Source organism: Meles meles, chromosome 20 (assembly GCF_922984935.1).
Source record: "Meles meles chromosome 20, mMelMel3.1 paternal haplotype, whole genome shotgun sequence".
Taxonomy (NCBI): domain Eukaryota; kingdom Metazoa; phylum Chordata; class Mammalia; order Carnivora; family Mustelidae; genus Meles; species Meles meles.
Genome location: NC_060085.1, coordinates 14338546 through 14365823, shown reverse-complemented (window position 1 = coordinate 14365823; position 27278 = coordinate 14338546). Strand labels below are relative to the sequence as shown.

The window sequence follows — 27278 nt, the reverse complement described above, 5'->3', positions numbered from 1 at the left end:
TGTCTTTGTGCAGGGCTTCTGTGCTCCGTGAATCACCACCAAGTGAGGAATGGCCGTTAAGGGATCCATATGGGTGTGTGTCTCCCAGGCCAGGCTGTCCAGACAACCTCCTGCCACCCTCTTCCCTGCTTGCTCGAACTCCAGGTCCCACTTACAAACTGAGGGAGTGGTCAGAGGATGCGCTAAGGGTTCTGCCTGTACTGTGGCCTTCGGCCTCCCTGAGTCCCCTTTCAGGCAAGGCTGTTTCCTGGACCCCTTTTACAGGAGCAGGACTAAGGCACAGATTGGAGAAAACCACTGCCCAGGGTCACAGACCGAGAAGGCAGAAGAGCTGGGGTTCGAAACCAGACCCATGAGAGTTCACAACTCTTCTCTTCTAATCACCCTGTCCCCCTGCCTAGAAAGGAGCATCTCCAAGAGAGGATGCCCTGGAACTGGGGGTCACTCCAGCTGTACTGAGGGTCCCAGGTGGTGTCATGGCCTTGGGAGGGATGCTGTGCCTTGGAAGAGCAGAGCCTCCCCCGCAGTGGGGGCAGGACCTCTCCACCCCTTCTCTTCTCCTGCATAGACTAAGTATGAGTCCCAGCTCCGCCACCTACAAACAGGGTGACCTCTGTAAGCCTCAGTTTCTTCTGTGCAAAATGGAGATGGTACAGATGTAATGAATTCATGCAAGGAAAATGCCCAGTCCGGTGGCTGCCTCCAGAGCCCAGCACTAGAGGAACAGATAACCAGATACAGGAGGGCTGGTTGGGGGGGGGGGGGGGGTGGCAGCAACTTTCCCTGCAATTACACACACCTGTTAAGTGAGTGCCTTCTTCCACCTTCCTGGAAATTCCAGGATCAGCCTCACCCTCCCCAGGCCAGAAAACACTTGTGGGAAGCTTAGCTGGATCTCCCACTCTGACCCCTCTAGACAGCAGGTCAAAATGACCCCCCCTCCAACCAGAGACCAGCGGAAGTTGACGTTCACGTGGCCCTGAGGCAGAGTCTTCCCCGAGGAGGAACAGTTTCGGGGAGTTAGTGACAGCAGGCACGAGCTCACCCATAAACAGCTAGGGGCGGGGCGTGGGGGGGGGTGGAGATTTTTGACCCACACGGTCCTGGGGACAACAGGGAGAGCAGCTGGCCACCCGAGGTTCCCCGACCTCCACCTGTTCTTGCCTCGGGAGAACACCCCCCCCCCCATTAGCACAGGGCTGGGGGAGCAGTGACTGGAAGGAGGTTCATTTGTCACTGGGGCACTTCCTGCCCGCAAATCGGCCTTTGTCCCCTGGGGCCGTGGGTGGGGACAGATCCGACCTCGGGAGGGGCAGGGTGAAGTCCAGTCCTGCCCACCGGCTAGTCAGACGGAACAGACAGGTGCCCAGAGGACCACTGTCCTCACCCGGGAAAGGAAGGACGCCAGAGGGGCCTGTTCTGCGCGGGGCACTTGGCTGGACCCTCACACCCCTGCTTGCCCCGACCCCTGACAGTGGGGCCATAGGGGCGCCCCTTCTCCACTTTCTACGTGTTGCGCGGACCGAGCTGGGCGATGACATCTTTCAAACCTGGGACGACTTCTAGCACCTGCCCCTCCCGGGCCACCGCGCCCCTACCAACCCCGCAGGCTCTGGAGCCGCCCAACCCGCCCCCGCCCGCGGTCGCTGTCGCCGCGGCCGCCATCAGCGTACCCGTCACCACCACCGCCTTCCTGGGCTGCTCCATGGCGGGCTCGGGCGCCGCCTCTCACCCGCTCCTGCCGGGACTGGCAAGTCGGCCGCCGAAGCCGCCGGGACCCCGCGCCGCCCCGCCCCCAGGCCCGCCCCCAGCCCCGGCCCCGGCCCCGCCCCCGGCCGGGCCGCCCGCTCGGCGTGCGCGCCCCGCGGCCCGAGGCGCAGCGTGCGCGCCCCGACTCCGACACGCACCTTAGGATCGCGGGACCCCGCACCTTTCCCAAGTTCGGTTTCCCCCGTGTAAGATGGGGACAGTTCGTTTCGTACGATGTGGCCGCTTGAACTCACTTGAGTCAGGCGCTGCGACGAGCGCGTCATTTTATTCCGCGTGTTCACTGAGCGCCGCTGTCCGCCCACTCCTGGGGATTATTTGGCTCCCTGCCCCGCCACCTCCCGTCAGACTCGGTTATTCTCTTCGTTTTGCAGAGGAAGAACCTGAAGCATGGTTCTAAGGGCTGCTCGACTAGAGCCTCCTGGAGTCAGAGAAGTGACATGCATGTGGACCCGGAGCTTGAGAGGGGAACCGAATAAAGTGAAAACCCACCACCACAGCACCACAGTAAGATGTTGCCGGAGGTCCTCTGCCGGCTCCCATGTTGCAAAGAAGGAGGCTGATGTGGCTCCACAGACCTCGGCCTCCCCTCTCTCCATCTCCCCAACACTCAATTCACTTCTAGCCCCAATAGTACTTCAAGGGCCTAGCGGGATCCCACCCCAGGGCCTTTGCACTTCCTGTTGCTTATGCCTGGAGCATGCCTTGCAGGTTATCTAGCTGCTTCTCTTCCTTCAAAGGTCAGCGGAACTTCCCTCTTCCTAGGGGCTCTACTTACCCTATCTGGCTGAGATCGCCCACCACACTTCTCATCCTCTGTAAACAGCTCATCTCCTTTCCTTATTTCATCCTGTTTGTCGCAGTGATCACACTCCATTATAGACACTGCTTTTCTGGTTTGTTTCCCATTTCTTCTGACATAGAGATTAAGACTTCCAGAGCAAGGATGTGTCTCCATTACAGCCATGTCAGTGCACCCAATATGTGCCTGGCATTCAGTAAGTCACCCACTAACGTTGGTCAGTTTTCTCCCAAAACGGCCAGAAAAATGAGGCTGAGTTTCTGGGCACATCATCAGAAAACAGGGCTAGGCCTTGGACCTGGGTCACTGACATCGCATTCCAAGCAGCCTTGGCCCCGGATTAGCTAGGATACCAACTCAAGAGCCATCTGCCTCTGGCCCTGGTCTCGGAATACCCAGGGCAGAGTTCACTGGGCTGGCCTGGAGCCCTGGTCTGTGAGCACAGAACAGAGGTCACATACTCAGTGGCTATTTTGGTCTCTGGCAGCTTCAGGTAGAATTCAGAAAATCTGAGAGCCAGCCTGAACCAGCTCTGGGAGCAAGACCCAAGCCAAGTGGGAGAAGAGAACAGAACAAAAATCTTACCAAGGATCACGTTTCATAACTCCAACATGTAATAAGTGTCTGCACATGTTCCTGAAACCAGGGTTGTGGAGGGAGGGAAGCCACATCATTTTCCCTCATCCCACCATACAAAAGGGAGGAAACCTATATAACATCCAGAGTGAGTGCTGATGGGGAGAAACTGAGTCGTACACTACCGCTGAGACTGGATGGGAGAAAGGCTCAGATACACGGGTAGCCCACACCACATTTGGGCCCTGTCTGAGCACATCACTGGGGTTTTCTTTCTTAATCTCACAAACCCCTTCAAGGGAGGACTGTTCTGATCCCATATTTTCAAGTATGGAAACTGAGGCCCAGAGCAGCTCAGTCACTTGTCCCAGGATCACATGTGGGAGGGACAGGGATTTGGAGCAGGAGTAAATAGGCCTGTCCTTAGGGAGGACAAGCAGCCCCCAAAATATCCTGGCTGGTGTGTCCGAGGTCCGCAGTCCAGGATCTGCTTTGCAACAGAGGCGGGATAGATGAAGGGACAGGGAGAGATAGAGCCGACCTTAAAAAGATTTTTAAAGGGGCCACTGGGTGGCTCAGTGAGTTAAAGCCTCTGCCTTCAGCTCAGGTCCCAGTCCAAGGTCCTGGGATTGGGCTCTCTGCTCAGCAGGGAACCTGCTTCCTCTTCTCTCTTTGCCTGCCTCTCTGCCTCCTTATGATTGCTGTCTGTCAAATAAATAAATAAAATCTTTGAAAATAAATAAAAAATTTTTAAAAGTTTTTTTAAAAAAGCAAGGTGGGGGTAGGAGGGTGCCTGGGTGGCTCAATTGGTTAAGTGCCCGACCCTTGATTTCAGTTCAGGTCATGATCTCATGGGCCCGGGATCGAGCCCCACTTAGAACTCTGTGTTCAGCAGGAAATCTGCTTGAGGGTTCTCTCTCTTCCTCTCTCTTTGCCCAGCCCCCAGTTCACATGCACTCTCTGTCTTTCCCAAATAAATAAGTCTTGAAAAAAAACCAGATGGTTGTATTGGAAAGCCAAGTGCAATAAAGGGCCTCTACTACATGGAAAAGCTTGGCAGTTCCTCAAGTTTAACATACTTACCGGAGGACCAGCAATTCCACTCCTAGGCATAAACCCCAAGTAATTGCAAAGAGGTTTTCAAATACTTGTACATGAGTGTTCATGATAACACTTAATTGTCAAAAGGTCAGTACAGGGGCGCCTGGGTGGCTCAGTGGCTTAAGCCTCTGCCTTCGGCTCAGGTCATGATCTCAGGGTCCTGGGATGGAGTCCTGCATCGGGCTCTCTGCTCAGCTGCTCTCTGCTCTCTGCCTGCTTCTCTCTCTCTGCCTGCCTCTCTGCCTACTTGTGATCTCTCTCTCTGTTCAATAAATAAATAAATTAAATCTTAAAAAAAAAAAAAGGTCAGTACAAACAAACAAACGTCCATCAACAGGTGAATGGGGAAAAACTGGTCTATCCAGGAATGGAATATTACTCAGTTATACAAAGGGAGTTTTTTTGGATACACACATGGACGAACCTTGAAAACATCATGCTTAGTGATGGAAGCCAGTTACAAAAGGCCATGGAGTGTAAGATTCCACTTACGTGAATCTTCCAGAACAGGGAAGTCCGTAGAAACAGAAGGGAGGTTAATGGTCGCCAGCGGCTGGGGGAGGAGGGCAGGAAGTGACCGTTCGCGGGGATGGTGTTTGTTCTTAGGTGATGAAAATGTTCCAGAACTAGATAGAAGTGATGGTTGCACAACACGGTGGATGTATTTAATGCCAATGAATTGTACACTTTAAAATGGTTTCAGGGGGCGCCTGGGTGGCTCAGTGGATTAAGCCGCTGCCTTCGGCTCAGGTCATGATCTCAGGGTCCTGGGATCGAGTCCCACATCGGGCTCTCTGCTCAGCGGGGAGCCTGCTTCCCTCTCTCTCTCTCTGCCTGCCTCTTTGCCTACTTGTGATCTCTCTCTGTCAAATAAATAAATAAAATCTTTAAAAAAATAAATAAAAAAAATAAAAAATAAAATGGTTTCAGGGGGCGCCTGAGTGGCTCAGTGGGTTAAGCCTCTGCCTTCGGCTCAGGTCATGATCCCTCTGCAGGGAGCCTGCTTCCTCCTCCTCTCTCTCTGATTGCCTCTTTGCCTACTTGTGATTTTTCTGTCAAATAAATAAATAAAATCTTTAAAAAAAATAAAATAAAACGGTTTCAGTATGGGGCGTCTGGGTGGCTCAGTGGGTTAAGCCTCTGCCTTCGGTCATGACCTCAGGGTCCTGGATCAAACCACGCATTGGGCTCTCTGTTTGGCAGGGGGCCTGCTTCCTCCTCTCCCTTTGCCTACTTGTGATCTCTCTCCTTGTCAAATAAATAAATAAAATCTTAAAAAAAAAGAAAATTGGTTAAGTGTTAAGTTTTATGTTATGTGAATTTTATAGAAAGAAGGAAGGAAGGAAAGAAAGGGAAAGAAAGAAAGAAAGAAAGACAGAGAAAGAAAGGAAAGGAAAAGAAAAGAAAGGGAAGGGGAGGGGAGGGGAGGGAAGGGGAGGGAAGGAAACAGAAGGAAAGGGAAGGAGGGGCTCCTGGCTGGCTCAATCAGTAGAGTGTGGAACTCTTGATCTTGGGGTCCTAAGCTCAAGCCCCAAATTTGGTGTAGTTTCACTTTATAAATAAATAAATAAATAATATTTAAAAAGAAAAAGGAAAGCCAGCGTGGAAGCATTTGTGGAATGAAAAGCAAACGTAAAGTTAGAAAGACACACACAAATGTGCTTGAAAAGGCAGAAAATATCTCAGGAAGGAAAAGCAAGAAATTTGATAAGACTTTCCTGGAGAGAACCAGGATGGGGGAGGTGTGGCAGTGGGGGAGCAGAGGATCCCTGCCGACGCTTCTTGCACGCGGTACACACATCCACTACAGGTGTCCGCTGCTGTCTGAACGTAGAGCGTTTCTGCGAACCCTTATAGTAAGCAGAGATGGCGAGGAAGCAATCGCCACTCGTTTACATGGGAAACGTTTTGAACATTCCCAGACACCCCCCCGCCAAATTAACCTTTCTCAGGCTTTTCTGGTACCTGAGGACGCATCCTGTCAACAGATACACAAAATCAGTTAAAACACAGACGCTCACAGCCACAGTTCAGTGCTCTGGTGGCTTGATGCCGGGATGCTGAGTGCAGTTCTCAGAGAAGGACCTAGGCTGCCTCTATCAGGACTTGCTGAAGAATGAGCTCTGAAGGCTATCATCGCCCCTCACCCTTTTCCTTAGAGCCAAAGGCCCTTCCGATGTTTCTGGTTAGGGAAAACAGGTACTAATGTGCAGGTATTTTGTAAAAGCAAGTGGCTTAATGTGAACTTTCAAAAACTTGGATATATCTGTGCTCAGAAATAAATACAATTCAGAAATTTTTTGCTTTTAAAAAGTGCCACTAGGGACGTCTGGGTGGCTCAGTAGTTTAAGCCTCTGCCTTCAGCTCAGGTCATGGTCTCAGGGTCCTGGGATCGAGCCCTGAGTCAGGCTCCCTGCTCCACGGAGAGCCTGCTTCTCCCTCTCCCTCCGCTGCTTCCCTTGGTTGTGCTCTCTCGCTCTCTCTGTCAAATAAATAAATAAAATCTTTTTTTTAAAAAATGCCAGTAGACTTTTGGTGATATTGTTATTTTTAGGGGCAAAGGGGGAATGAGAAACTTAAGCAGATTCCATGCCCAGCGCAGACCCTGATGCCAGGCTCGATCTCACAACCCTGAGATCATGACCTGAGCCAAAAATCAAAAGTCAGATGCTTAACTGACTGAGACACCCAGGTGCCCCGGTGTTTTTTCTTTAATTGTAAAATACACATAAAATTTATCATTTTTAAGTGTACCATTCAGTAGTGTGAAAAGTACATTCACGCTGTCATGCAACTAATCTTCAGAACACTTTTCATCTTGTAAGACGAAAACTCTGTCCCCGTTAAACAGTAATTCCCCATTCCCTCTCCCCCAGCCCAGGCACCCACCATTCTACCTGACTACCTTAGGGACCTCATATAAGTAGAATCATGCAGTTTTTCTCTTTTTGTGACTGGCTTATTTCAGTTAGCAGCTTAAGGACGTGTTAAGGTTCATCCACGTTTTAGCATGGGTCAGAATTTCCTTCCTGTTTAAGGCTGATAATAAACCCTTGCATGAAAATACCACATTTAGTTTACCCACTCAACCACTCTTGGACATTGGGTAGCTTCCCCCTTTTGGCCATTATGAATAGAGCTTCTAAGAACATGGATGTACAAATATCTCTTCAAGACCCTGCTTTCAATTCTTTGGGTCACTTGTCTTTTATAATTTCTTATTATGAAATAGCTTAATAAGACTAATACAAAGTTGGAAAAATAGCATTTCCATTAACTCAGCTTCCCCCAGTGAACTGGTCTATCTTACTAAACTTTTGTCAAACCAGAAATTGACATTGGTACAATGTAACTGGCTCAGGAACCCCACCTAATTTCCCAGAGTTGCTGGAAGAAAAACACAATTTCATTTGTAAATAATTGTTTCTTTTAAAATGTTTATGCAAGGGGGTGCCTAGGTGGCTCAGTGGTTTATGCCTATGCCTTTGGCTCCCCTCATGGTCTCTGGGTCCTGGGATCAAGCCCTGCATCAGGCTCTCTGCTCAGCAGGGAGCCTGCTTCCCCCCCCCCACCGCCTGCCTCTCTGCCTACTTGTGATCTCTCTGTCAAATAAATAAATTAAATCTTTAAAAAAAAAAACTAAAAAAAAAAAATTTATGCAAGGGGTGCTTGGGTGGCTCAGTCAGTTAGTTAAACGTGGCCTTTAGCTCAGATGGTGATCGATCGCAGGGTACTGGGGTTGAGCCCCATGTCAGGCTCCCTTCTTAGCAGGGAACCTGCTTCTCCCTCTCCGCCTCCCCCTACTAATGCCCTCTCTTGCTCTCTCTTGAATAAATAAATAAAATATTTTAAGAAATAAATAGAAGGGGCGCCTGGGTGGCTCAGTCCATAACCATCTGCCTTGGGCTCTGGGATCAAGCCCCACATTGGGCTCCCATCTCAGCAGGGAGCCTGGTTCTCCCTGTCCCATTCCCCTGCTTGTATTACCTCTCTCGATGTCTCTCTCTCTGTCAAATAAATAAATAAGGGACCCCTGAGTGGCTCAGTTGGTTAAGTGTCTGCCTTCAGCTCAGGTCATGATTCTAGGCTCCTGGGATCTCATCCCACATTGAGCTCCTTGCTCAGCAGGGAACCTGCTTCTCTCTCTGCCTGCCACTTCCCCTGCTGTGCTCTTTCCCTCTCTCTGACAAATAAGTAAATAAAATCTTTAAAATAAATAAATAAATAAATAAATAAATAAAATCTTTTTAAAATAAATAAAATGTTTATGCGATTTTCCTAGGGAGAGAATGGAAGACAGTAAGTGTGGTGGTTAGAGCCAGTTGGCTTGAGTTCAAATGCATGCCCTCAGATGAGCTACTTTCCCATTCCAAGCCTCAGTTTCCTCTTCTGTAAAATGGGGATTACAGATTGCAGGGTTGTTACCCAGAGAGTACTGGGAGGGAAGATAAAATCTAAAATAGGAATATTAAGGGTGCCTGGGTGGCTCAGTGGGTTAAAGCCTCTGCCTTCAGCTCAGGTCATGATCTCAGGGTCCTGGGATTGAGCCCCGCATCAGGCTCTCTGCTCAGCAGGGAGCCTGCTTCCTCCTCTCTCTCTGCCTGCCTCTCTGCCTACTTGTGATCTCTGTCAAATAAATAAATAAAATCTTTAAAAAAATAAAGTAGGAATATTAGCATGGATAGCAATGTGGTCATACAGAATAGAGAATCTTTTTTTTTAATAGAATGAAATTTTGAATCTTTCCTTGCTGTTCATAACCTTAGCAGTTTTTTTTTAAAGATTTTATTTATTTGGGAGAGAGAGAAAGAGCTCCCAAACAGGGGGAGAGGGAGGAGACTCCCAACAGAGCAGGGAGCCCAACACAGGGCTCGAACCCAGGACCCTGAGATCATGACCTAAGCCGAAGGCAGACGCTTAACTGACTGAGCCACCCTGGTGCCCCCACTTTTTTTTTAACTAGACTCCATGCTGGGCTTGGAGGCTTGAACTCAAAACCCCAAGATCAAGCCTGAGCTAAGATCAAGAGTCAGCTGCTTAACTGAGTGAGCCACCTAGGAACCCCATGACTTTAGCTGTCTTGAGGAAGCCTGACCAGGTGTCCTGCGGGATGCCCCCAACCTGGGTCCGTTTGATGTTCTTACTGTGATTGGAATGGGGTTGTGGGTGCTTGGGGAAGACCACAGAGGTGAGATGCTCCTTTTATCTCACCGTATGAGGGGTTCCTGACATCCTCCCAATTTATCACAGTGGTGTAATCTGGATCCCTTGGTGCAGGTGGTGTATGAGTTTCCTGTGGCTTCTGTAACAAATGACCACAGACTTGGTGGCTTAAAACAACACAAGTTCATTCTCTCAGAGTTCAGAAGGCCAGAAGTACAACATCAACGTGTCATCAGGGTCATATTCCCTCTGGAGGCTCCAGGGAGGGACCTTCTTATATCTTCCAGGTTCCGCGGGTTCCTTAGCTTAAGTTTGCATGGCTCCAACCCCTTGCCTCTGTTTTCTCTGTGTCTCAAATCTCCCCCTGTGTTTCTCTTAGAGGGACATGAGTCATTTAGCTTTATTTCCAGCCTAAACCCCAGACAACCTCATCGCAGGATCCTTAACTTAAATCTGAAAAGACTCTTTTTCCAAATAAGGTCCCATTCACAGGTTCTGGAGCTAGGACGTGGGCATGTCTTTAGGGACCTGCCACTCAGCCCAGTGCATGTGGTAACTATCCCAAGTCTCCACTATCAAGTCACTATTTCCCCCCTTTCTCTACTCTATTCTTTGAAAGTGAGTCACTGAGCCCAGCCCACCCTTGGTGATGGTGGTAAGGTTACATATAATTTTTAATGAATGGAAAATATTCTGTCTAGTGGGTGAACCATAGCTTACTCAACAAGTCCACTGCTGTTCTTTCTGTTCTTTTACAATTGGCAACATTGCTGCAAGGCCTTGGCATAGAATGTTTCCCTTCATTTGCAAGACCTCCTTAGTATAACATTTCAGAAATGGCTTACTGAGTTGAAGGGCATGACAATTTTATGGACTTTGAGACGTAATTGGCAGATCATGCCAATGTTTCCCCCACTTAAAAAGAGAGATATATACGTCTACCAGTTTCACCACAATTTTGACAACATTGGGTCTTACACACATACACACACACACACACGCACACCCTTTTTAGTGGAGGGTAGGGTGTTTTTGTTAACTTGATAGGTACATTGACCTTCACTCTTGAGCTTTCTGCTGTCAGAAATACAATTTAAAGTGGATTAAAAAAAATAGCACTACTGGTTCAAGGGATAAGGTAAGATGTGGATTTATGAAACATCAGGTACGGCTGGATCCAGGATTAAGCAGGGCCAAGATTCTGAAGAGACAGGATCTGTATCTGACTCACATTACTCCAGCTCGGCAGTTTCAGAACCGGCCCAGGGAACCTCTCTGACTGGTTGAGTCTGGGTCATGTGTCCATGATGAGAGGGGGGAAGGAACTAGGCGGACAGCCACAAACTGGCCCATGCAAACTCTCGTATTAGTAGCACTGTTGCTACAAGTCAGAGTTGAGAAGGCTTAAGCGTGCAAGCAAGCAATGACAATGTGGCACAAACCAGGTAGTGATGAAAATCAGTGCAAGCTACTCAGGTTCGACGGATAAGAGAAGGAATGATTAGATTTTGGGGGCAGTCATTGAAGTGTTGTCAGAGCAGCTACGCATGAGTGCACATTATGCCGATTGCCAGGGACAGAGTCCAGACTCCAAAAGAATTAATAAAGGACAACTTCCTGGGCTCATGTAAGTGGAAAGGCACGACTACAGCTTCAGGTATAGCTGGATCCGGGGGCTCACACCATGCCTCCTTTCCACAAAGTAGCTGTAATGTACGCTGGATTCACCCCGCAGAAAGCTTCATCCAGAACATCAATCGGAGGCTTTCACTGCCTCAGTTCTAACAACCTCCTCAGAGAGCCCTCTTCTACCCCTCAGTATCCCTCCCAAGGGAGACCTAACTGCCCTTGGGTAGTCACAGGCTCCCCCTTTAACCAATCACTAGGGCCAGGGGGATGGAGAACTCTGATTGGCCACCCCTATGTTGAAAGGACTGACAAAAACTGCAGTGACCGCCGTCTGCCACACGGGGTCACCCAAGCAGAGTTTTCAAGGATGAAAAGGAGTTTGCTAGCTCAGCTAAAGGAGAAAGACGGCACAGATGAAGAAAAGTCAGAAAGGAGTGTACCAGCGCATGATGTTCTTCCTACTTCCACCACCATGTGGATGCTGTGACAGTTCACTGTACCCAGTTTCTGCTGTTTATAAACTAAGCTTCGCTGGTCCTTCCGATCCTTCTAACCCAGCTGGCATCACTATTTAGCCATCTACCAGGGTCCTGCACACATCCCAGGTCTCACCAGCACCCCTAAGAGCAACCCTAAGCCAATGATAGATGGAACTTGAATACATACCCCAGCTGCCCTGACCAGCTTTTATGCTGTCCTTATGAGGTCTCCAGTTGCCTGTGTTGCCTACTCATCGGTTCCTCCTGCAGGGATCCTTCCCTCCCTTTCTCAGGTCTCCATCTCCAGTGGGGGCTTCTTGAGGTCACCCTCTGAATACTCTATGCCCTTGAGTCTTCATTTCAGGGTTGGTTTCAGGGGGCAGGAAGACCCCAAACTAAGATATGAAGGACAACAGCCCTTTCAGGCCTACTGGGTGCTTGGCACTTTATGTGGGCTCCACTTTTTTTTTTTTTTAATGTGGGTTCCACATTTGATCAATCCACACAGTAACCCTGGTTGGTGGAGATGATTCTTCCTGTTTTTAGGGAGGAGGAAAGAGAGAAACATGCCTGAGTCACTCAGCTCATTTATAGCAGAGCTGGGCATCCAGACTGCCCTCTCTTCACTAGATCCTGGAGGGGAAATATCAGTGCCTAAAACCTTTCTGGTGGGAGGCAGCTGTGGCCTGTGGGTTCCCATCTTCTTCAGCTCAGGTCTCTGAGGCCTGATGCAGGGGTATCTTTTATTGAGAAGGTGAGCATGAAGGCCTCCCCAAGCCGGCTCCAAGAAGCACAGGGTTTTTTCAGCTGGAAGAACTTGGCCCTGGTCTTGGTAAGGAAGGCTCTCTGGGCACCTGGGTGGCTCAGTCAGTTAACCGTCTGCCATTGGCTCAGGTCATGATCCCAGGATCCTGGGATCAAGCCTCACATCAGGCTCCCTGAGCAGTGGAGAGTCTGCTTCTCTGCCTTCCCTTCTTGTGCGCTCTCTCTCTCTTAAATAAATAAAATAAAATAAAATAAAAAAAGGAAGGAAGGAAAAAAGAAAGAGAAGAGGGAGGGAAAGAAGGAAGAAAGAAAGGCTCTCAAGCCAATGCTAACACTTGGGAGACCTGGAGAAGGATAGCCACTGGGGGAGGGCACCTATTGTTTATTTAGGGGCTTGAAGGTCAAGGCAAAAGAAGGAACCCTTGATGGTCATCCAATTGTTAATTACTTGATGTAATGGGTTGAGTAGTGTCCCCTAAAAAGATATGTTCTAACATAACATAGGTAAGCTCTAACCCCCACATCTGTGACTAGGACCTTTTTTGAAATAAAATCTTTGCAAATGTAATTAAGGATCTCAAGATGATTCTATCCTGGACTTAGGGTGGACATAATAAGATACTGTCCTTATAACAAAGTGAAACAAAGACTTGAGATAGGGAGACACACAAAGAAAACCATGTGAAGACAGTGGCAGAGATTTATGTTTCTGGGAGCCAAAGAACTGTGAGGACTGCTGACAGCCACCAGAAGCTAGGAGAGACGTAGGAGACACATTGTCCCTCAGAACCCTCAGAAGGAACCAACCCTGGTGATACTTTGATTTCAGACTCACGAATCAAGTTATATTGTTTTAAGCCACCCAGTTTGTAGTAATTTGTTATGGCAGCCCAGGGAAACGAATACATTTGCCTATTTAGTTTACTTACTATCTGTCTCCCCACTGGGCTCCTAAATCCCTGGAGGGCCCGTTTTGTCTGGTTTACTCAGTTTCCAGGAACAGGAACATACCAGGTCCTCAATAACTATTGCACGCCTGGGTTCTAAGTGCTCCGTTTGTGCTAGACGCTATTCTAAATGATTTTACCTGGCTTAACTCATTTCATCTTCACTACACCCTAGCACAGACACTATCATTAAACCAATTTTACAGAGGGGCAAACCGAGGCTCAAAGGAGCACAGTCAGGATTTCAACCTACCAAAAGGCATGCCCTGGATAAGGATCAACTACAATAATGAAAATCAGAAGTGTAGGAGCCCTAAGGGACGCATTAGACACAACGCAATAACCACGGAGCCTCAATTCCTTCCTTTGCAAATTGTAGCAATATCCGGCTCTGCCCACAGCGTGGAGCCCAGGAGATCTGCGAGATTTTCACCTGCGCATGCGTCCTTACCCACAAGGCCTCTGGGGCAGGCCCACTGGCTCCGCCCCCGCTTTTCAGCATTCACGTCGACACTTTACGGCCCTTTCTCTTATCCCTCCAGTGAGAACGCAGCCAACCCTGCCCGTCGTGTCTAGTTGATCCCTCTCTACTCCGCGTGGATTGGTTGCTCTTCCCTAGAGCCCTGCGCTGACTGGCTCTTGTCGCTGCCACTTCATTTCAGCCGAAGTGGCGCGCGGCAGGGCGGCTACCCGCGGACGCGTGAGCGGCGGCGGCGGAAGTGGTCGGTGAGCCCGCTCCCCGCCGACAACATGGTGAGGGCAGGGAGGCGGCGAGGTCTCTCCGGGAGGCGGGGAACGCGGCCGCCGGGGACCCTCGCGGCGGGCGCTGAGGCAGCGGCGACGCGGAGCTAGCGTGCAGTCAGGGCCTCGGTTCTGCCCCCTGGCATGAGACGGGCGTATTGAGGCCGAAGAGGGCATGGAGGTCTCCCAGAGCATCCAGCCTGTCAGTCCCGAAGGACTTTGAATTGGACGAACGTGTAATCATGCGTTAGCCTAGCTGCAGTCTTTCCACATTGCAGATGGGGAACTGAGGCCTGAGAGAGGGGACCTGCCAAAGGGCCCGGTAAATGCCGCAGAGTGAGTTCGGACAGGGGAGTGGCCCCGAGTGTATCCGTAGCAGTCTAACTTCATATTATTGGAAAGGGGCCTATCTGAGTTCTCAAACCAGTTTGAGAATTTTAAGCCTTGCAAGGCACTTTAGAATGTTAGCACAGTCTTCTCTGCCTCTCATTCTGAGGCTGAAAAAGCAGACCTAGACAGGGGGTTTGGCTTCTCCCTGGATCACACTGGATGTAGTTTCAGGAGAAGGAGTAGCATTTTGAGCCAGGAGTGGACTAACTGCATCCTTCCAGTTCAGTGAAGGAGAAATTGAGGCCCTGACGGGAACCCTTTCCAGGACCATGCTGCTCTCCAATCTTGAAAGTTCTAGGTTTAGGTCAGAGAGTGCCTCTGCCTTCAGCGTTTAGACAGGGAGTTGCGTCTAGCTCTCAGTCGGTAGAACCTGGAACTCTTGATCTCAACGTAGTGAGTTCAAGCCCCACCTTGGGCCTGGAACTTACTTAAGGAAAAAAAAAATGTATGGAAGGGAAACAGGACCACACAAATTCAGAGCCAGGCCTCGTAGGAGAGGTTCAGGAGAGTGCCGCCTCGCCCATCAGCTCCAGAGTCACTCTGAAGGTCATTAACATATTTTTCAGAGCTGAAGGTTAGTGGAGATTCGTCCTAAATACTGCTGCCTGGCTGGCGCAGGAAATGAGAGAGGGAGTGGGTTCCTCTGTGCTGGAGGGGAGTTGGCCTGAGGGGATGGGCGGAACTGGAAGGTTCCTTCCTCCTTAAGCTCCTTGGAGACTGGACCTGTGATTTTATCTCTGATACAGTTCTGGAGCCTAGAACAGTGCTTGTGCAGAGAACAGACTCTGTCAGCCTGAAGAATGGCCAGGAAGGGACAAGGCATGGTACATTTCCAGTTCCCCGAGGTCATGATGGCGTCGGAAATAGGGGTCTGAGGGTATGTGTGGAGAGAAGATGGGTCTCCCTAACATCTTGAATTGGGAGCCTCAGGAAGCCACATGGTCTAGTCTTAGATTGGTCTAGATCTAACAACCAGACCCCAAACATTGAAAAAGCCCAGAGGAAAGGCTGCTCTTTCCTGAAGCTTTTGATTTTCCCAACTCCAGATGGCCCTGTCTTCTCCTGAACAGTGTTCTAGCCAGTCCCATCTCAGCACCTTCAAGAACTTCTTCCCCACCAAGTTTTTTTAAGTTCTTGGGGATCTTCCCCTCCCTGTCTCCTTTGTCTCCAGCAGTTTGGGGATGACGATCTGGAAAATGGCAAGATGTGGATGTTGCTCCAGAATGTTGCAGCCTTGGAGGACTGTCCCTCCCAAAACCACCTCTCCCCATCTGAGCCTCTCCTTTTTGATTTGATTTGATTTGATAGCCAGCACAAGCATGGAGAGTGGCAGGCAAAGGCAGAGGGAGAAGCAGGCTCCCTGCTGAGCAAGGACCCCCCCCCCCCTTCCCTCACACACACTTGGGGCTCATCTCAAGGCCCTGGGATCATGGGCTGAAGGCAGATGCTCTACTGACTGAGCCATCTGGGCTCCCCTGAGCCTCTCCTTTTCTTATCTGTGGGTTGGGGCAGGTTTCCCACCCACGCCATGTGCCTCTCTGGATGTTGTGTGCATTTTCTTGTGTATTTGTTCAGCAAATATTTAGTGAGTCCCCCTGGAGTGCCTGGACAGAGTCCACACCCTCTTGAGTTTTCCAGTCTGGCGGGGGAGACATAATAAACAAGATAATTAGAGACTGGCAGTGTCCTATAATGGAAGCAGCAGGGGGTGGCCCAGGTGGAAATCTCAGCCCCTAGATGAGGTTATTATGAGGGCGTGGCCAAGCGAGTTAAGAGGTGACACGTGAGCAGCCACCAGCCTGGGGAAGGACAGCCCAGGGCGAGGGAACTGCAGGAACAAAGGTCAGAAGGCAGGATTGGGCGAGGCTAGTGAGAATCAGAAGGGGCTACTTCCTGGAGCTGGCATGGCCTTGTGATTCTGTTGGGGGAGTGTTGGGAGCAGGTGTTGGTCACTTCTGTGTCTTAGATGTCCTTTCAGCTGTTCTGTGAATAGGGCGCTGCCAGTGACAATCAGGGAAGCCATGGGTTCTCCAGGGCTGTGCTGCCAGTAGCTGGGACAAGGGAGAGGCCAGCACGGGCACAGGAGCTGCACACACCATAAGAGGACTCCTGTGGGGCCCCTGCTGACAGGCTTCAGCTTAATTTCGTCGGCTTTCTCAGGATCTTGCTGTGGTGTCCCTGGGAAGGTCCCTCCCACTCTGGCCATTGGTCCTTTGTCTAGAGGGGCCTTGGCTATACTCCTCTGAGGCTCAACGCTAAATCCGTCCTCATTCTCGCCTTCCAGGCCTTGTCCCGTCCCCTCTCAGGTGATCTGGAAGGAAGACCCCTGTGTGTCATCGCCCTGGTCCACATTCCTGTCTTGGACACAAGAAAACAGGCTTGCTCAGGAAAGCCTGAGGCTTCGCCACAGTAAAAGGCGACTGAGGCTCATAGCCCCAGTGCGTGACTGGGAGCCTCCTGGTTTTCCATGGCTCTCTGCTCCCAGGCACCCAGGTACCATCGCACAGATGAACTCCAAATGAGAGGGCTGGAGCCTCAGGTTGGTTAGGTCAGGGGCCCCAGCCTGCTTGCTGGTCCTCCTTTGAGCAGCCACCCCTTCTCCACATGCCCCTTCTTCCTTTTTACCAGGAAGCCAGTGCAGGAAGTGGGCATGGGCCTGGCTTCCTGCAGCCACTGGACCTCCCCTAGGCAGCTCTTCTCAGGAAAGGCTGTGGGATGTGGGAATCCCCCTCGAGCCTTTCCTTGGCAGCTGTCCTGTGGGGGTTGAGGGCCATTTCTGGCCTCCAGTTCCCCCAACCTAGAGAAGCAGCCGCCCTGCATTGGGAGTGTGAGGGCAGGCTGAGATTCCCCTGCAGCGAGCTTCTGGGGGGAAGGCTGACTGAGAATTCCAAAGCTGGGGCAAGGCGTGGTGAAGCTCCCGTCCTCCCCGAAGCAGTGAGTGTCTCATCTGTGGGACCCTCAGACCAGAACTTTCATCTGACCTTGCTGGATGGGCTGTCATTGGATCCTGGACCTAAGCACTGCCACCCGAGTCATCCTCCTGGAGGCTGAGAGGCAGGCCCCAGTGTTGTATGGATTGTGATTTGTGTTCCCAAAATGAAAAGAGATGATTTTTTAGTATCTTGAAAGCTGACTTTATGTGGGTGAGTTCTAAAAAATTGTATCTTTTTTTTTTTTTTTTTTAAAGATTTTATTTATTTGACAGAGAGAGATCACAAGTAGACAGAGAGGCAGGCAGAGAGAGAGGGAAGCAGGCTCGCTGCTGAGCAGAGAGCCCGATGCGGGACTCGATCCCAGGACCCTGAGATCATGACCTGAGCCGAAGGCAGCGGCTTAACCCACTGAGCCACCCAGGCGCCCAAAAAATTGTATCTTTTATATGCCATCACATTTGTAGTAATGACAGATTCCCCCCCCCCCCCCGGAATGTTTTTTTTCCTTTTCTGAAGAATTCTTTCTGAATCCCCAGCTCAGATGTAGCCACCATAGATCAAGGTTGATACTCCACTGCCTGGAAGAATCACTTTGGTCCAGTTGGGGCTGCCCTTTGAGGCGTGGGCTTGGCATGAGCTGACTTCCAGCCAATGGGGTTCTCTTTACTGACTCTGTAGTGCCAGGCGGGTTCCTCAGTCTCCCGAGTATCCCCATCTGTAAAGCAGGTGTGACAGTAATGTATATGAGGATGAAAATGAAAGCTGCATCTTTTAAAAAAAAAAGATTTTATTTATATGAGAGAGAGAGGGCCTGTGCATATGGGGGGGGGGGGGCAGGGGATTGCAGACTCCCCACTGAGCGCACATCCTGACACAGGGCTCTATCCCAGTACCCCAAGATCACCACCTGAGTTGGAGTCAGATGCTTATCCCACTGAGCCACCCAGGCGTTCCAAAAGAGCTACATGTGTTAATGTGGGTGCATTTCAAGGACATCGGTTGAACAAAAAAGGCAGGCAGGAGAAGGACCCGTGCGCTGTGGCACTAACGACCAGCATGGAAGGCTAGGCCCTCTCCTGTCAAGGGTGTGGATATAGGTAACACGAGTTATAAGGAAATGCCCAGAACGGGCAGCACCAAGGCCAGATGACTGCTGCCTCTGAGATTGGGCGTAGGGGAGTGTTCCAGGCTTTACGTCCTAAACTGGGAAGCAGGTGTGTGTCCTGGGGCTGGGCCGAGTTAGGAGCGTGCATTTTTTGTCAGGGGGTTAGAGCTGTGTGCCCCTGTATCCCCGCACAGCGCTGAGCTGGCAGATTGGTGAGCTTGGAGTCCCAGCCCCACCCAGGGGGCTGCGGCCCCTCAGTGCTGATCAGACAAGTTACGGGCCTCTGTTTGCCTTATAGCTTCCCTTGTCGCTGCTGAAGACGGCTCAGAATCATCCCATGGTGAGTACATGCCTGTCAAGGGCAGCGAGTTTCAGCGGGGACCAGCCTCAGCACAGGGATAGGGACACTGGACCAAGGGTGAGGGGCCTCCAGCCAAACCTGCGTCCTTCCTGCCCACAAAACAGCCACTTGTCCTCTTCTCCCTCCTACGTGTGTCAGGACTTGTTTTTAGTTCTGCTTATAAAAGTAATACGTACTTATTGAAAATGTCAAACACGAGAGGTGCGTAGAAACTAGAAGCTCGTCATTACTCTTGCCAGCAAATTAACCATATCTTTGATACATGCTCGTTCTGGCTTTTTTTTTTTTTTTAAAGTAAGCTCCGTGCCCAGCATGGGGCTTGAACTCACAGAGCCAAGATCAAGAGTTGCATGCTTCACCAACTGAGCCAGCCAGGTGCCTTGCACATCCAGGCTTAACATACGTGTAGAAACAGGAATGTGAGAGGGCGCCTGGGTGCGTCAGTTGTTAAGCATCTGCCTTCGGCTCAGGTCATGGTCCCAGGGTCCTGGGATTGAACCCCACATCAGGCTCCCTGCTCAGCAGGAAGCCTGCTTCTCCCTCTGCCCCTGCTTGTATTTCCTCTCTCGCTGTTTCTGTCTCTGTCAAATAAATAAATAAAATCTTTAAAAAATAAAATTAAAAAAATGAAGAGACACAAATGTGGTTTTTTAAAAAACACAAATGGGATCACGTAACACAAGTTATTCCCTAAATGACTTTTGCCATTAATGATAACAGAAGTTCTTATTTATTCTTTTATTTAAGGATCTCTGCACCCAACATGGGGCTTAAGTTCATGATCCCGAGATCAAGAGACCCATGCTCTTCCCACCGAGCCCACCAGGCGCCTTTACAGTTCAGCCTTTTAACATGTACAACTCAGGGGTATTTAGTACATTCACAGTGTCATAGACCACCACCTCGATGTAGTTCCAGAACATTCCATCACCCCAGAAGGAAACCCCATCCCCAGTAGCAGTCCCCAACCCCTTTCCCCAGTCCCTGGCAACCACTAATCTGCTTTTTATCTGTGGATTTGCTTGTCCTAAACATTGCCTGTAAATGGGATCGTACGTGTGTGGCCTTTTGTGTGTGGCTTCTTCAACTCTGCATGTTTTTCGAGATTCTGCCGCATTGTAGTATGTGTCAGGGCTTCCTTCCTGATGGCCTTGGCCATGTGGTGCCATACTGTGTGGACAATACTACATTTTGTGTCTCCACTTGTCTGCTGGTGATGGACATTTGGGTGGTTTTTACTTCCTGTCTGTGAATATGTTGGTCACCATGAACATTTGTGCACACATTTTTTTTTTAAATTTTATTTTTCGTTTATTTGATAGAGAAAAAGAGCACACAAGCAGGAGGAGGGGCAGAGGGAGAAGCAGACTCCCTGCTAAGCCAGGAGCCCAACATGGAGCTCAATCCCTGGACCCCGGGATCATGACCTGAGCCCAAGGCAGATGCTTAACCAACTGAACCCCCCAGGCGCCCCTTGTGCGCACATTTTTGCACAGATGTTTGCCTTTATTTCTCTTGGGGAGACACCTGAGTCGATTCTTTCTCAAGGCTCAGGGGAGCGTCACATGACGGGCTATCTTTGTGTTTGCCCAGAACACATTAGAATTGATGAGTGACTCTTGGACTGAAAAGGTGTTTCCGGACCACAAGGCTTGTACACGTGCTGTCAGAGAACACCTGCCCCCAGGCCCCTGTCTGGACCAACTGAGATGTGTCCCCCTGGCTGTTCTGAGTCAGCGGCCACTGTTCCTCTAAATTCGCTCTTTCCTTTAAAGTTTTATAGAGGATTTTTTTGTGGGTTTTTTACTTTTTTGTTTGCACAAAAAAACTCTGGTTTCATCATAGAAAACTACAGTGCCCAGCAAAATGTACAGAGGATGCCAAACGTGTCGCCCGTAATGGGCCACTGGGGGCAGTTGAGGAGGAGGGGACAGTACTAGGCACCATGTGCTGTGGCCACCCGGTCCCCTGAGGTCCCGTGTCTGGATGAGGCCCAGGTGGTAGTCACCCAGCACTTAGGGCTGCCCTTCCCTTGGGGGCCCATGGCTGACTTGGGGTTCATTTCTCTTGCAGTTGGTGGAACTAAAAAATGGGGAGACATACAACGGGCACCTGGTGAGCTGTGATAACTGGATGAACATTAACCTTCGGGAGGTGATCTGCACATCCAGGGTAAGTGCCCTGTGCCCACCGCCTGAGGGCCCTCTGAGCCACCAGGTCAGGCAGGGCCAGGCTGGCATAGGGACTGCGAGTGGTGTGGCCGCCAAGTACAACTCGGTCCCACAGCATCCTCTGTGGAGTGAAGGCCCCTCCCTGTCGTTGTGGGAGGAGTGGGGAGGGGCATAGCTCAGCCAGGTGTTCCTACCTTGGTGAGGCTTATGGGTGGGGCTTAGGAGGGGTGGGCCTGAGGGACTGCTGACGGGGGTGGGGGAGTGGGGGAGTGGGTGGGGTTGGTGCAGAAGGGCAGGGTTCCAAGTCCCTCTAGTGCCCTGGACTTTGCACCTATGGGGATGCTGCCCCATGCCCCCATGCTGCTGCCAGTGCCTAAACAAGGACTTAGGCCTGGGGGGCACTTCTGGCTACAAATTCCTAGTGTACAGGTAGGGGTGGCCTCCAAGACAGGCCTGACCTTCCTTGTCAGCCCCTGTTGCCTTTGGTCCTGGTTGTGGACATCACCAGCCAACCAGGCCAAGGTGGTGTGGCCGTGGGATACCCAGGCCACCAGGGGGCGAGGGCAGCCCTGTGGCCCTGTGGACCAGGAGACTTGTTTACCTCTGGAGGCCTGCAACCAGGAAGTGTAGGGCCAGGAACACCACCTGGTGGGCCAGGGCTGGGGAACAGTTCTCTAGGGTCACAGGCCTTCCAAACCCTCAGAGCAATGAGGACAATGACCGTGGTGAAGGCAGGGCGTCCCCCTGTGAACCTGTGCTGGGGTGGGCTGGGGCTTGCCTCCTGCCTTGATTCCAGTCTCCTGTCGCCTCTTGGCGACAGCCCCCTATATTACAAGGGAGGAAAATGCACGCAGGCCCAGCCAAGATGGAGCTGTCTTGAGCTCATGGGCAGGTGCCCCTGAGGCTTGCCATACCAGAGTATAGCAGAGCCCTAGGCAGCCCATCTCGCCCCTGGTCCGTCCTCCTGGATGGCCCACATCCAGCAGGCAGACTGGTAAGTGTGACCATCTCCCCTCACCTGTGAGGCTCTGTGCCCTGCATCTTGTGATGTATATTATGCGAGGTCTTCCACTAGAACCTTCCTCCTGGTTTGCCTGCTGCACTTGTGGCGGCAGGGGTCTGGGCAGCTCCAGTGTGACTGTAGCAGCCGTCGCTGCAGTGCGTAGCTGAGCACGGGGCCAGTAGGTCTATGTCCCCTTCTGGGACCTGGAAGCAACCCTGGGTTCACAGAGCAAGGTCGGCTGACCTCCGTAGCCAGCGGAGACTGGACATGTGGCTCCTCCTGGGTAGTCCACCCTCTGACCTGCTGGTGGCAAGGAGAGGCTGGTGTGAGGTTCCATGTCACTTGGGCTGTCCAGCGTCCTCTCCCTAAACGGGGTAGCAGCCCGTCCCCAGGGCAGCAGCCTGGGCAGGACGCAGACACGCAGGACTGAGAAAGCCCTGGAGAGCCAGGGTTGGTTGGAGAGTGGTTAGCTCAGGTTGCTTGGCTCTTGCCGTGGAACACAGAGTAAGCTCCGGTTCCTGCAGGGAGTGTGCTGGGCCCAGCTCGTCCTCGGCAAAGGGAGCGCCAAGCCCTGAGCTTGCATGGAATCATTATGTTTCTGTCAGGCTGTAAGTTTGCATCTCCGAGGACTTGGGCCTTTGCCTACCCTTCCTGGGAAGGGAGTACTCGAGACCTCATGGGGTTCCAGTGTAGGTTGGGGGCTTATGCATGTTCCTGGGAAGAGTTGGCCTTTGAGCTTTCCCTTTGTCCTGTTGAGTGTCTCTGCTGCGCCAGACCAGCCTGAGCCAGGCACTGCCGACGAGTGTCATGCTTGAGGACTCTGGGCCTTTCAGGGTGGCTAGGAACAAGACCTATTGGGGGTCAGAGTTAGCCACACACAGAAAAGTGGAAACAGCATGTGCAAAGTGCTGGGGGTAAGACACCCACTGTAAGTATTCCAGAAATTTCCATCTGGAAAACACGTCATGGAGAGCTGATCGAGGGCAGCCAGGGTGGGGCTGGATCTTAGGCCCTCAGGAACCACACTGAGGAGTTTGGACTTTGTCCTTGGGCCAAGGGGGCCCTGATTGGGTCCTAAGCAGGGAAATGTCTTAGTCTGATTTCTAGGGATGTGGGGAGCGGAGAGGGCTGCCAAGACTTCTGGCTCAGGGCACCAGGGGTGGGGCTGGAGAACTAATCTGAACGAAGAAGCCCCGGGCTCCTGCCCAAGGGCAGCAGGAGGGGCTATGGAGGAAGGCCTTGTGCTGGTCACAGGGTACATGGCGGTGGGGGTTGGGGGGGAGGCGATTGACGTCCTAGGACCTTCAGGGTTGGCATTGCTCCAGAATCTGTGACTTTGCGAGCCTCCTGATCTCTCCAGCCTTAACTAGCTCCCCTAAAAACTGACATCATTGGTCACTGCCCCTGGCCAGCCGTGGGCTCACCTCCCCATCTGCCTCCTGCCCTCTTCACTGGTCGCACACAGTCTCTATCCCACTTACCTGTTCCACACCCATCTCAGAGTCCATCAGGAGATAAGTGGATGAATGAATGAGTCAGGGCACATAGAGAGGGTTCCAGAAGGTAGGTTCCAAAGGCCGGGGGCAGGAGGGTGGAGGAGCTGGGCTGTGGCTGGGCTGTGGCAGTGCCTGGTGTGAAGGTCCCCAGCCTTTTCTTGGCTTTGGGCTGTAGGTAACAAACCCCATCTCACACTGGAGGACAGGCTGAGGATGAGGAAACTAGCTGATGGGATTCTCTGCCCCTTCCTGGGTAACAGGGGACCACGAGTCTGGAGAGAGTCCCCTGGAAGACAGCTACCCCACGCCCATGTCAAGTCTGGGACTGAGAACTGTGCAGGGGGGGATGCCAGGCGCAGCGGGCTAGGACAATGACCCAGGTGGGAACGGGGGCACAAGGGGACAGATGCGCCCTGGCTCTTGGCACCCACTCTGCAGGGACCTCCCCCCACCCCCGATCCGAGACTCACCCCCTCTCACACAGGACGGGGACAAGTTTTGGCGGATGCCAGAGTGCTATATCCGCGGCAGCACCATCAAGTACCTGCGCATCCCGGACGAGATCATTGACATGGTCAAGGAGGAGGTGGTGGCCAAGGGCCGCGGCCGCGGTGGCCTGCAGCAGCAGAAGCAGCAGAAGGGCCGAGGCATGGGGGGCGCTGGGCGAGGTAGGTCCTTCTCTCCCCTCCTCTCCCTCCCCCCTACCCCACCCCCTGCCCAGCAGGCTAGGCTGCAGAGTCTGCCCAGGCCTTGCCGCTGAAGGGTGACTGCAGCACGTGGCAGCCATCCCGTCCCAGTGTTGACATTCCTGGGTGGTGCCGTCATGGTGCCACAGGCCTGGCTCTGAGCCCCCTCCACAGAGCTGGGGGTTATGACTCACAGGCCTCCTCTGGTGCGGGGCAGCCCATGTTGCCACTCGCTGCCTGCCCCAGGCCCCGCAGCCCCAGCCCGGGAAGCCTTGTGTAGTCCTGGCAGGCAGTGCTGACTCCCCCACCCCCCTGGGCCCTGGTGCCCAGCAGCAGCCCTCCGTGCTCCCAAAGCCTGGCTCTGGCCTAGCAGACAGACACGGTGCCCGTGCAGACTTGGGGCTTGAGCCCTCACCCGATGGCTGCCTGTGTCTCCTGGCAGGTGCTCTGAGCATGGCGTGCCACCTCCCTGGCTCGTGGCCCCTCTTCAGGGAGAGTCCGGTGGTCCCCGTCTCACCAAGCCTGCTGGCAGGGATCCTGGCTCAGGGCCTGGCACGAGCTCCTTCCCTGCTGTCACGCCTTTTCACAAGGCCAAGTTCATGCCTTTTTGATAAACTCCCCTTACCCTACCCGCCCCCCCCCCCCACGCCACTGAGACTATAAATCTGGCATAAACTTGAGTTTGTTGTGCAGTCAGCTGGGGATTGAGCCTAGAGGCCATCTGCAGACCCTCCCTCCCCCCTCACCTCCCTCCTCTTGGAGGGCCCCGGCTTTGTCTCTTCCATCTGGAGGGGCCTTCCGTGTGCCAGGCGCAGGCTCCCCCCTGGGGGTTCACAGGCAGGGCCAGGAAGGATACAAGAGCCGGCCCTGAGCTGAGGCTCACGTGACAGCCAGGAGTGAGATAGAGGGAGGGGTCAGGAGGGCACTGCAGGTGGGGAGGTTGCCAAGAACTAGGGGTGAGCAGGGCCCTTTCCATATCTAAGGGCCAGGCTCTTCATGCTGGGGCCACCACTGTTGAGTAAGCTGCCCAGAGGAGCAGGGAGGGAGGGAGGAGTGATGGCTTGGGCCACTCTGAAGAGAGGCCATGGGGCCCTCGGCAGCAGGTGGAAAATCTCACCCTGTGTGGCAGAGCTGCCCTTGGCAAAGCTGGGCTTGCCCCGGGGATGGTGAGGGCAGGCAGGGATGGGCCACCCTCCCTGTGGGACCCACACCATGTTTGTGGTGGAAGGGCGACTGTGTGCACCCTTCTGTGTCCCCATGCCGCCCTGGTCCTCCTAGGACCTCCTGGGCTGGGTGTGTTCTGTCCCTGATTACTCAGCCTCCCACACAGCTCCTACCTTGGGCTCCACGTATCTTAGAAGCACAGCTCCATCACTGGCTGGCAGAGGTTAGAAGGCAGGGAGCTCCCCTGTCCCCACTCCTCGGCCGGACATACACAGCCTCCCAGTTGTTTCTCTGTGGATGTGGACAGTGCTGGAGAAAGAGGGAAACCTGGGTCCTTAGAGCTGGGGGCCTGTGGCTGGCCCCCTGGGCTCAGTCCTGCCCCTATTCTGCCTCGTGCTCTCTTCTTCCGGGAAACCATCTGGCTTTGTCCTTCTGATGACTGCCCCCTACCCTGGCCCCACTTCCTGTCCCCACTCCCTGTCCCAGGAAGCCTACCCCAAGCCCTAGTGTGACTTAGAGCTGACCTCTGTCCTCCCTGGCATCCCTCATAGCCCTTGGGAGCTGGTTTTGTCCCTTGTCGACACTGAGAACTTTCTGGAGCACCACCCCCACGTTCTCAGCTGGGCCTCCAAACCCAGCTCTGCTATAGCCCCCTCCTCTGTCTCACAGGTGTGTTTGGTGGCCGGGGCCGAGGTGGGATCCCTGGCACAGGCAGAGGTCAGCCGGAAAAGAAGCCGGGCAGACAGGCGGGCAAACAGTGAGCCACCCTCCATTCCCCAGAGACTGAGCTGCCACACTGCTCGCCGAGGCTGTTTCTACTCTCTGGTTCACAAGTGTGTTCACAACAAAAAGAAGCAGGTGTTGGGGAAGAGCCTCCCTTCTCCGCCTGTCATTCTGTGATCCTTTTTACGTAGATCCTTTTTTTTTAAGCCAGCAGTTCTGCAGTTGGATATGTTCAGTGTGTTTGGTTTTTCTGAAGCCGCAGCTGACTTGATTCCTGGAAGATTCCGTGTTTAATGTGTCTTTAAAGCCCTCGCTCTTGTTTTAAGGGCCGGCACTTTCCAAGCAGGCTTGTTTTGCATTTTGAGTTGGATCCTCCTGTGGTGAGCAGACCGGAGGTTTTTATTTTAAGCTCTTTGCACTGAGATTGACAGCCTTGGGAGTTCCCTGAAACATGGACCTCAGGATTGCCTTTTGAAAACAAACACATATGAACCTGTGCCACAGAAGCTGTTCCCGGACATTGCTGGGCCCTGCCCCTTCGCCTCCTCTCTCCCTGTTTGTGTTACAAAAATAAAAACACATACAACTACAAACTGCAAATTCCTAATTGCTTTTGAGTCACTGGGCACATCTCAAGTGTGGTATCCTCAGGAAATCACAGCCCAGTAAGGGAAGTTTCCTTTCGAGGGTTGCTGTCTGTCTCGCCAAGGGGAAGTATTTCAACAGGACACTGGTTCTGTGTCCCTTGATGTCCTTTTAAGAACTATGAGGCTTTTGTCTGGGCAGTGGGAGTGGCTCTCCTGCACTAGGTTTGCCTGTCATCCCTGCCCCTTTGTAGAGAGAGTTGATGGGGGGTGGGGGGAAAGGAGGCCCCGGCAGGAGCCCGTGCAATAGCCGTGCAGCCCATCCTTGTGACCAGTGTCCTGCCCGCCATCCCTGCTTTGTAAGCACCATTCACACCAGAGTTCACTGAGAAGCTGTGACAAGCAGCTGCCTCAAGGAATGTGCTGGGAAGGCTCTTGCCGCCTCCTCTCGGAGTTGGGGCGCCGCCTGTCCACGCCGTGATTTGCGTGGCACGTTGAACCAGCACTTCTGCAAAATGTTTCTGTGACATTGTCTACGGACTGCTTTTCCTCTTTTATTATAAGTGAGGGGAACTGCAGGATGGCTGGGTGCGGGGAGGCGAGATGGGGTGCCAGCTGGTTCCCGTGGGAGCGGATTCTAATTGTCACTGTGTTGAGACCTGTTCTGAGGGGTGATCAGAATAAAAGGTGTT

The 27278-nt window shown here is 52.3% G+C and overlaps 2 protein-coding genes across 3 annotated transcripts in view; one reads left to right on the top strand and one right to left on the bottom strand.

Annotated features, from left to right (window-relative positions):
- The window catches only part of PGPEP1 (pyroglutamyl-peptidase I), a 29076-nt gene extending 27293 nt beyond the window's left edge, over positions 1 to 1783 (bottom strand). Inside the window, exon 1 of the mRNA XM_045991014.1 lies at positions 1674 to 1783. Coding sequence (XP_045846970.1) covers positions 1674 to 1707 — 34 coding nt within the window. The 5' untranslated portion in view covers positions 1708 to 1783. The remainder of the gene's footprint in view (positions 1 to 1673) is intronic.
- An 11987-nt stretch (positions 1784 to 13770) lies between these two features.
- LSM4 (LSM4 homolog, U6 small nuclear RNA and mRNA degradation associated) lies at positions 13771 to 26602 on the top strand. 2 transcript variants are annotated; one of them, XM_045991926.1, is made up of 5 exons: positions 13772 to 13982; positions 18697 to 18738; positions 20833 to 20931; positions 23914 to 24097; positions 25949 to 26602. In XM_045991926.1, the coding sequence occupies exons 1-5, from the start codon at positions 13980 to 13982 to the stop codon at positions 26038 to 26040; spliced, it is 420 nt and encodes a 139-aa protein (XP_045847882.1). In that variant the 5' UTR covers positions 13772 to 13979; the 3' UTR covers positions 26041 to 26602. The 2 variants fall into 2 exon arrangements, with proteins under 2 accessions (XP_045847883.1, XP_045847882.1); XM_045991927.1 differs by lacking the exon at positions 18697 to 18738 and having other exon boundaries at positions 13771 to 13982.
- The last annotated feature ends 676 nt before the right edge of the window (positions 26603 to 27278 follow it).

Excerpts from the sequence above, each read along its gene's own strand:
- LSM4 (XM_045991926.1), top strand. Across the intron at positions 18,739-20,832 it reads CGGCTCAGAATCATCCCATG|TTGGTGGAACTAAAAAATGG; the intron begins GTGAGTACATGC and ends TTTCTCTTGCAG. Across the intron at positions 24,098-25,948 it reads CATGGGGGGCGCTGGGCGAG|GTGTGTTTGGTGGCCGGGGC; the intron begins GTAGGTCCTTCT and ends TCTGTCTCACAG.